The 10,734-nt window shown below is 35.9% G+C and overlaps 1 protein-coding gene across 1 annotated transcript; it reads left to right on the top strand.

The window, feature by feature from the left end:
- Positions 1-274: 274 nt before the first annotated feature.
- Positions 275-9,684, top strand: LOC150096681 (uncharacterized). The gene is made up of 7 exons (XM_090408690.1): positions 275-808; positions 3,047-3,284; positions 3,501-3,758; positions 6,479-6,625; positions 7,075-7,202; positions 7,868-9,310; positions 9,610-9,684. The coding sequence occupies exons 1-7, from the start codon at positions 275-277 to the stop codon at positions 9,682-9,684; spliced, it is 2,823 nt and encodes a 940-aa protein (XP_090264816.1).
- The last annotated feature ends 1,050 nt before the right edge of the window (positions 9,685-10,734 follow it).

The following is a 10,734-nucleotide window of genomic DNA, read 5'->3' as shown; positions in this document are numbered from 1 at the left end:
ATTTGAAGTCCAGTATGCGTGGGAGGCTTTAATTAGACGAAGTTACGAAGTTTTAGACCAAATAAACTCTTCCAAACTGAACTGGTTCCGATGGAAGGCAAAAATCAATCAGCTACTCGAAAAAGACTTCAAGGCACTTACCAAGAGCTTCTATTCTTTGTTTTATTCCTTCGAGAAAGGAATGGTGGTCAACGTATGGAAGGCCATCGAAGTACTCTTTGAAAGACATTCAAAATATCCCGACGCTATGCCATTCATTTGTCCGCATCCTGGAATGTACCTAGTTCGGAAGATAACGATAACTCCTACAAAACAAATTCTTTCCCCACCTGACTGGTACTTTGAGAATCGAATACTGAAGAACTTTGGTCCACAATATGCTCTTTGCGTATCTTTCCGAGCAGAGAATTTGCAGTTGCTAGTTCACTCAGTTCGCTATAAGACAAACAGGAAGCAATTCTTCAACAATGTCGTCAAGGAGATTCTCACGAAGGGCGTGGTTATTGGCGACAGACTTTATCAATTTCTTGGAGCCTCCACGAGCCAAATGAGGAGTAATCGTGTGTGGATGTACGCTAGGGATCCCTGTGGAAACACAGCAGAGTCCATTCGAGGTTGGATGGGAGATTTCTCAGATATACATAACATCGCCAAGTTCATGACCAGAGTGGGTCAGTCCTTTACTTGTGCCGAGACCCTGGACATTACACTCGATGAAAAGGAAGTGAAAATTATTCCCGATATTCGGAGACGCGGTTTTATTTTCTCGGATGGAGTCGGAAAAATTTCTCCAGAGTTCGCCGAACAGGTAAATAACATGTTTTTATTTTAACCCTGCTTTCTTTTTCATGTTTATTGTCTCGATTTTGCATAATTTGTTCGTTTTCGGTTAGCATTTTGAAGTGGACTGTTTGACAATAATTGTTAAATATGTATGTGTTTGCAGATGATCAGAAATTAATAAATGTTCATTTGCAAATTAGTAGTTAATAATTGTGAATTTGCTAATAATAACAGAATATGTGCACGTTAAAAAGAACAGCGAAAAACATTGGTGAACACTGAACAGGATCGTCTCTTCGAATAACGTTAACTGACTACTGAGGTTCTACCACTATTTTCTGACGGTGGAACCTCTGTACGTTGTTAGTGCTCATAAGAAGCAAGCAATAAGAATCGCTCATCCCGTGGATTACTTCCGTTCTTAAGTATAAAATACGCACATTTAAAAAGAACCTTCTTTTTTTTCAGAATGTTGTGTACAAACAACATTGTGGATTCTCTAAAAGAGACTGGACGATCTCTAGAAATTACGAAGCCAAATGCATGCAATTTAGAACTTCAACAGAATCAGCATCTGCCATTCCTGCAGTTTTCTGTATATTCATAAAACATCATGCGGAGGACGGTCAATCCAGAATCCAGTTTGAAATTCTTTTTTTTCTTCTTTCATTTCCATCCTTGTTTTCTGGAACAAATTTTATCCACAATCTAGTGGATTACGGCGCTTCAAGACAGGGGGGGGGGTCGAAGTTGGTAAGTTACTTTTTGGTTCCTAATGCACAAATTATGCTAATATACAATATTTCTTCCATCCGTGAGATTAATTTATTAATTAAAAAAACAGAACAGAACAGAACCTGACTGTCGCATGAGTTATTGTGCCTTGTTGCTGGTTGTGGTTGCATTTACAATCGAAATATGAAAACAGTAAAAAATCCTTTGGGATCAAAGCAAAATTAAAAGTGCAGGGTTTTTTTTTTTTTTTTTTCAGAAATATAACTCGTCAACCAGTTTTTGGTACGGAGCCAAAAGTTATTTCAGCTACTCGTAGATTCGAGGGTTTTTTGTTGTTTATGCATTAAAACAATTAAGGTCTTGATTGATCTTGATGCTCTTCCAAGATCTGTCTTATCTCCTTGGACTCTCCTGGGCCAAGTCCACGAACGCCGTCGTAATGGGGGCAGTGGATGCCTCTGTCGTGTCGTGTGTGTGTGTGTGTGTGTGTGTGTGTGTGTGTGTGTGTGTGTGTGTGTGTGTGTGTGTGTGTGTGTGTGTGTGTGTGTGTGTGTGTGTGTGTGTGCCCGCGTGCGTTATCTCGTTGGGATGTTCTGATTGAATGATAGATCCTACCTTACTAGTTGGCCTTCCATTAAAAAGGTTCGACGAGACCTGAACCAGATTTTTCAATTCGCGATTAGAAATTCCCTCGAGTGACTTTCTCATCGCGACTGCGCTACATTCTAACTTCCTTCCCTCGTTATATGAAGGTTTTAATTTCTTAAAGACATACAAACTATTTGTATGAAATTTTGTTTGAAATTGTTTTGTGAGCTTACTATCTCAAAAACAGTAATTCTGTAAAGTTTTGAAAGACTGTTTCACACATTTCATGGAAGGATTCAGAAACTAAAAACTTCAAGATAAAGACTTGTAAAGAGCCAAATGGATTTAAATTTACTTATTTTTCTCTGAGACGCATGACTGTGTCTAGTCTAGCAACATATTGTCATTATTTAGTTTTTGGATACATTGCAAGAAATAACAAGATAAGCTATAAACGTTAAAATTAATTATAATCATTGATGTATGATGAGTATCTAGCTTTTTTTTTCAGTATTGAGTTAGTCAGCTGAGAACTTGAAGCTCATGGCCGTTGCCACCTTAGATGAACCTCAAGTTTACTGTGAGAAAGACGATAATAATAATAATAATGATAATAATAATAACAGCACTACGCTAAAGAGTTTTCTGCGCTTTCAAGAGTAACCAATCAATTCGATTCTTTGGCTGATTCGGAATGCGGCAATTAATCGGTTCACATTTCCATCAGATCGGGGAGATACAAATAAATTAAGCACGTTCAAACTTAATCTTCCAGATTTAAGCTTGGATCTCTTTGAGAAGTATTACATACCAGCTGACCACATATCAACAAGATGGCACTACTGTCTTGTTGCAATTTTAAATCTTTTTTTTTTTTTTGGTTTAAAGGAACAGTAATCTCCAATTTTTCATTTTTTTTTTGTTTGTTTTTGTTCTTTAGATTCGAAAAGCATTTCTGGCAAAGCGCCAATGTGCGAGTGAGAAACAAGAGCCCTTTCACTCAACCAGTGATGCAGTGTACAAACCATGCGCATTCCAAATACGATATGGAGGAATCAAGGGGATGTTACTAGAAGATCCCAACTTAAAAAATTACAAAATGGAGATTCGTCCAAGCATGATAAAGTTTCATTCTAGCGCCGTCCCACAGCTGGAAATTGTTAAAATCAGTGCGCCTCGTAAGTAATTAAAATTTGTTAACCATTTAGTATTCAGCAGTAATGTGAACAAGCCATTTGTCATGGTTAAAGACAAGAATTTGTCACGTTAACAAGTTTCTTCTTCCTAGGCATAAAAGTATAAACTTCTTTGATGTTAATTTATGTTTCGGGAATGGCTATTTTTATTTATTTATTCGAATCAGCTTATTTCAATAATTATCTTTTTTTTTCTAGGAGAAGTGTATTTAAACAGACCTTTAATTACGATTCTGGAGCAACTTGGCGTACCAAAGAGCTCGTTTATCAAGTTACAACAGAATATGGTATTACATCTCACCGATGCCTTGATATATGAGCGCAACGCAGCAGGCCTTCTTAAGAGTACAATCAACACGGATATGCCTTTCAGTATGCTTGCCGAATGTGGAATCTCGCTGACAGATGAACCCTTCTTTAGATCCCTGCTACTTTCAGTATACAAGAGTAACTTTGGTGAGAACACAGCAGTAGTATTTATTTGTTATTGTCTTCAGAGTCAAATGACAACCATTCTGAAATATTGAGAGAAAGAATGAAAGAGATATTTCGCTTTCCACTTCATTAAGTACTTCCAATTCCTGGAAGCGGAACTGGAAAGTCGTAAAAAACTAATAAAATTCTTCCAGGGATCTTCCAAGAAGATTCCTGGAAGAGGAATTCCTGATACCCCCAATAGGATATTGATTCTATAGGGACTATGCTAAATTTTTTGAAAGAAAAGTAAGATATAATCCATAATTTAATGAACAGGTATATTTACGATTTTGGGCAGCAATTACCCAAATTAAATTTGATTCCTTCGTTAATTGACCGTCGATAGATAGGTCCATGAACACGATATATTCGGCTGGGTCATCTGGCCGCCTCAGAACTAGTTCTAGTTCTTTATATGTGTGTGTGAGAAGTTTGATGGACTTCTCACACATATAAATAGTTTATTCGTCCCAGAGCTCTGTGACTGATAACTAGATTTACTTCTGTTTTTTTTTTCCATTCTCTTTACAGCAAATATGGCTTCCAGGTCGAAGATTTTAGTGCAGCCACTGTATGGAAGAAACATGCTTGGTGTTTTAGATGAGAAGAACATCTTGAAATATGGCCAGGTCTTTGTTCAGTATTCTGAGGAACTAGGAAACCGTGTTTCTGACCTTCATATTCTTGAGGGTAAGAAGTACTAACTCAGATACTTTTTTATTGTATAAAACATTTCAAGATGCTAATTCGAGTCATCCTGTTCATGTACTCTAGAATACGTAAGGTGTATAAATCGAGACTTGTTATTTAGGAATATCGCAATTAAAACAAACTGTAAAGAAAATTTTACCTTTGTAATATTCTGATGGCTACTGAACCCCTCTTGGCAATCAGTCACTGCCGGTAAGTAAATTGAGATTAATTTCAAATAAATATTTGAAATTAATTTGTTTTCAAATCTTTGTTTCAAATAAATATTTGAAACAAAGAGAGGTACAGCAAGACCAAAGAGACGTTGGGGGAATGAAATTAAAGAGAAGGCTGGAACTCACTAACGTCGGACTGTCACCATCCCATTTACTGGAGGTCTGAGATGGTTTCAGTAAAGTTCCATGTTTGGTCTGCAGAGCAGGGTTTACTTATTATCTGACCATTAGCTAACCATAGTACCAATATACTATAGATCTACAACTTTTCATGGCTGGATTCATATGCGATATCCAAGTTGATTAAACAATTACTGTACGAATAGATCTCTTTGCAGAAATTCAGGCTGGTTTGGGTCCTGAACTATGTGCACCGCAACAACAAGAACAGCAAAGATATCTCAACATTACAGGATTACAGACCTCGACCTCAAATCGGACTGTGGGCTACACTGGGATATTTTTACTAGATTTCTTCCCCTAAATACTCCTTGTGTATAGTAATCTCTCTTATATTGAGGTAACAGTCAGGAGGTTGACTTAGATCGAACATATCCTCTATTGGAAATGAACTGATTATTTTAGACTGAAAGCCAACCATCTCTAATTGATATCATGCTGGTACGGAGTTCTACACAGTATGGATTGAGCGCCATCCATATATGCTTTCAACTAGTAAATGTGCAAACGCGACTAGTCATTGAAACAATTACTGCCTCCGTAGCTCAGTCGGTATAGATGAAGCTCTTTGATCGGAAAGACCTAGGTTTGATTTCCGTCCATGACGTGAGGAACCTTTATCTGGCCTCTTTCGACTGAAGATGTTAGCTGATCTCAGACGGAGTGAAGGTAAGGGTTTTTTCACCCGGAAACTAGGGTGTTTTGTCCCCCAGAATAGGCAAACCGGCCCCCGTGAACACACACAGATCCACAGTCATAAAATACACACCTACTCTCTCATTAGGAGGGTTCAACCAGTCCTAAGGGACGGGGGAGGAATGGAGAGAACCCGTACGAAATAAATAAATAAATTGAAATAATTGTGAATCTGATTGGTTTCTGACCTTGACGTTGAAAAAAAATAACGACATTATGTTGTCAAAATAATGTTATTATGTTACAAGATATTTGTGCATAAATTCTAATGAGTTCAAGAATATAAAATGATGCTATCTGTACTGTTCTGTCTTTCAGTTTGGATTTATGTCTAGTAGCGCCTCTCCTTTTAGAAGCGAGATGTAAAACTTTGCGCGCGCGCGTGTGTGTGTGTTAAATGCAGGCATTCCTTGACTTACTGCACACTTTCGAGGTGCAGAAATGGAGCCAGTCTCATATGGAGCTGATCGGGTGCTGCTTCGAGGAAAGTTGGTTTATTCATTCCTGAAAACAGGTAGATCCACTGGAGATCACACGCAGTTTACATAATTCGCCATTACTGCTTCGTAATTCTAGTCACTTTCACCGGTTCCAACTTGCTGTATACGTGAATACTTAATTTAAAATTTTGAATCTAGATCTTTCGTCAGATTAGGTTATAATCATTCTAACTCAACTGCAACAGTTATTTTTGCTGATTTTATTTGTATCAATTAGTCTTTATTAACTTAACCATGCGAAAGTTATTCATTTGACAATGTTGTCGACTGTCGTTTAATTAAATAACTTTTCTATTCACGATACAGACTGTTATTATTATTCAATAAGTTAATTGTTACTATTATGAACTCTTGAAATCGGAGGATATTTTCATAAATGTCTTGTTTTAATACTCAGGACCTGTATTGGTTAATAGAAGCCCTTCCTTACATCCAGGAGATATTCGCAAACTTCGAGCCATTGATGTGCCAGAACTTCACCACATTAAAGATTGCATTGTGTTTCCTTCTCGAGGGAACAGACCTCATCCTGACGAGATGGGAGGTGAGATTATGAGAATAAAATGCTTAATTATTTCTTAATTGAGATTATAATCACATATTGGGTTAAGAGATTATTAGTGCCCGTTAAGTTTAGAACTTGTTTTGCAGAACAATCCCGCTAGTTTCCCGGCGAATTTCAACTGGAAGCGTAAATTAAATCCAGTCTATCATTACCTCCTCGCAATATGATAATCAATTAAGTGCTTTTCAAGTATACGAATTGCACGTTTAATTATAATAAATGCTGGAATAGGATTCTAGTTTTGTTCAGAAATGCCACCTAATGATAGGTCAAGTTTATTTCCCCCCCCTCTAAGAAATTGTAACACGATGAAATTAATAAGTCACGGAAGTTATCATTAGAAATAATTTTAGGGGGTGAAAGTTCAGTTGAAGTAATAAAAAAAAAAATAAATAAAAACAATGTTTTTATTTTATGTGCCATTTCAGGAGGAGATCTTGATGGCGATGAATTTGCTGTAATCTGGTACAGAGATCTTATATTTCCTGGAGAGCATCAACCACCTATGACGTTTCCTTCAAGTGTCCGAGAATCACCAAGAATGAAGCCTTTTGAGGTAATTATATATAGAATTGCCCATGCGCGGGTCGTGTGCGTACCAGATAAAACTATACCTGACTTTTCACAGAACTCGGTATTGTTTCTGACTTGTAGAGTGAACTTGAGCGGAATCCTGGATTCATCTCAACCGGCTAAGTGAAATGACAGCAAGCACTCACTTTTAAAATGTTACAAATCAGTTAAATAGTTAAATTCAAATGAATGTTTTAATAATGTTCCTTAATTCACTACAATAATGTGTGCTTAACTTTCTGGGATAATCAGCGACAAAACAAAACAAAAACAGGCTCAGGGTCTTTGAAACTCGCAGTTAATAAAACCAAAGCAAATTTACACCAATAAGAGTCAACCCAAGATAATCGACTGTGATCCACAGTTGGTCAGTCATCTTGTTATCGAAAAAGGATTTGACTTTGTGACTGACATGTTGAGATCAGTCATGAGCGTGTATACGCACTTAACAGCCAACTTCGATAACATCCTATTCTTTCCTCCGCGATCGAACGAATTGGTTGACCACCAACACGATACATATTATTTTACCATGTCTTTGCCTATATGGGAAAAATACAAGATTTTACCTCTCATTTCTTAAGAATATCATTTTATGCTTCTATAATATAATCCATTTTTCTTACGATAGTTGTTGTGTCATTTCAGGTGGGAGACATGGCAGAGTTCGTGTGCAAATACATGCGACACGATTGCGTTGGAAGAGCCGGAAGTGCTCACTTGACTTTTGCGGACAGTGAAGTCGAAGGCATTTTCTCTCAAAAATGTCTCAGCATCGCCCGAAAGTATCCATTCTATTTGGATTTTGGTAAAACAGGAGAATCGACTCCGCTAAAGAAAGATGAAAAGCCAATATGTTATCCAGACTTCATGGAAAAGGGTTGGAGGAATAATTCGTATTTGTCCCATAGAATCAACGGTATTCTGTATGGAAACGCTAAATTTATGGTGGCTACGCTTGGCGATTTATGTAACACTAACATCACGGTCAGATGCGATCCTAACTTTGAATATCCAGGATGGAAAGAATACGAAAGGGAAGCCAAAGAAGCGAAGAAACTGTATGAGAGTGAGTTGACGTCTCTTTTGAATTTTTATGGAATTAAAAGGGAAGAAGACATCCTGGTAGGATATCTCTTCGATGAAATGATGCAGGCGTATGATCACAGCGATAAAAGCATTCCTCTGTATCGTATACAAGCAGAGGTTAATTTATTACGAGAACGTACCAAGCAAAAGTTTAAAGAGCAGGTAACAGCAACGTGTTCCCTAAATAGCATAAACAAAAATAAATTAGAGATACAAAGAAAAATGGCTTCCGCTTGGTATATAGTCACTTACAGAGAGGCTTCATGCTTTCTTAGCTTCCCGTGGATAGTAGCAGAGGAATTAGTTGATGTGAGAAAAACTAATTTTAAAAATACACAACGGTTTATAGAAAGCAGCTTAATCAACATGATCGACAAGACTTTTTGCGGTATGCGTTTGTCAGTGATAAGATTAGCTAAAAATATTTTAATGAAAATATTACTCGAGTCCAGATGTTGCGAAAGTAACCACGGACTTGTTGTTTGTTCGCAGAACCTCGAAAGCAAATTGAACAGATTTATATTCGATAGTAAAAACAAACGCAGACGATCTACAAGATCATTAGGTCGTCTGCTTTTAACTTTCATAAAACATCAAGTGACTGGACTTAGTGAGCAGACGATTGGTGTTGACAAGTGTTGCATTACAGAGGAAAGAGACATGAAAAGGAAGGCCATAGAAATCTATGCATCTTTAGCTGCTACAAGAAACTTGGAAACCCTTTATCCCACACCATATATTCTTAAAAGACCGATAATCCTTCAAGAACTTGAAGGAAATCCTCTAAGAATATTATTGGATAAACATTTAGAAACTCTGTTGACGCATCAGTGCAAGGAAACGAGGAGACTTCTTAAAAAGTGGTCCAAGGTCAAGAAAGTGTTCATTCGAATTGACTGGGATGCTGGAGAGAGGTCCTTTGCATTGATTAATTGTATAGGAACCTATAGAAATCGTTTGACTCTGGAAAATGTTGTTTTGAATCCTTCGTTTTCCGCAGAAGTACAAAATAGCCTTTTAAAATATCATTTGATATTTCGATGAAATAAATAAATAAAAAAATGACCGCTTTGTAAATATTTTAATTTATTTCGGAAAATTGTCATAAAAATTCGAAGAAATTTAAAATCAAGACTCCTACTTCAATTTATTATTTGTTTCATTTATTTATTGTTACGCACGCGCAAATTTGTAACAAGAGAAAAATTGCGTTAAGGAAATTTGAGACACTGTATTTTTAGTTACTGAAGGCACATTCACGCTGTCTTTTACTATGTAATATTTATTCTTGTAATTTATAGAAACCAAATTGTACCGGCCACGAAATTATTGAATTCAAAATTCAATTTTATAATCAGTTTGTGGCTGTTCTATAAAACATAAATAAATAAATTATAAGTTTGTTCGAGGTGGAACTGACATCATGTCTAGCACCTTTACGATTCCTAATAAAGTATTTTTCATTTTTCTCTAGGAATAGTAATGCAACTTATATTTTATTTAATATTCAGCGTTTAAATAAGGAATATACAGATATACTCTGGTCATACTGTACGTTAAATTCCAATCACCGTCGTATAGCGAATCACTATTTTTTTTTTTTTCACTTATTGATGCCGTAATAGTTTAATAACATTTTAAAGCAAGATATGTGCATAAATGACATAAATGCTGCACTTATTTAGGTCATATATATATACAAACGAAAAATGTAGAATAATTTTTGCAAATGGAAAAAAAATAAATTAAAATTTTTTATTTTTTTTCGGCAATACGATTGTCATGTTTACGAATAACTGTAGTATTGAGTATATAATATAAAACAAAACAATTATTTTGTTTTATGTTTAAACAAAATAAAGTTCTAAGTAAAGTTTTCGCTTTACTTTATTTTGTTTTTAACTTCAACAACAGTAGTACGAGGTAAGTTTAGCTTTCGACTTCTCGATACACCATCGTCACTAAATTTAATACGTTTAATCTTAATACGTAAGGTTTACGCCTTCTTCTTTTCGCTTAAAGCAACAGTATCCTTACGTTGAATTTTATCTGCCATTATTAAAAACAGTAAAGTAAAATCAGTTATAAGAAGTTTAAAATTCACAGCGAAACAGTAAACGCAGAATGATGCGAGCAATGACGTCATAAACAAACCGTTCACGAAAACTGAGCATCGGTTGATTTAAAATCGTCACATGAGCAATTACAGAGCAAATAAATGGGAATTGATCATAGAAAAGCGGTTGAAGAAGCATCGCAAAGCGGAATATTACTGTATTTTCAAAAATTAAAAAAAAAAAAAAAAACAGCAGACATATTTAAATAATTTTCAATATCATAATACAGTAGTACAATCAAATTATTATACATCATTACGCTTAGTCTAATTTTAATATATTGTAAAATATATGTAGTTGGATAAATTT

The sequence above is a fragment of the Typopeltis vanoorti genome, chromosome 18 (genome assembly GCF_054136105.1).
Source record: "Typopeltis vanoorti isolate ZY-2024b chromosome 18, IOZ_Tvanoo_1.0, whole genome shotgun sequence".
NCBI lineage: Eukaryota > Metazoa > Arthropoda > Arachnida > Uropygi > Thelyphonidae > Typopeltis > Typopeltis vanoorti.
Note: the sequence above shows the minus strand (reverse complement) of the source record. Positions and strands in the feature narration are given on the sequence as shown.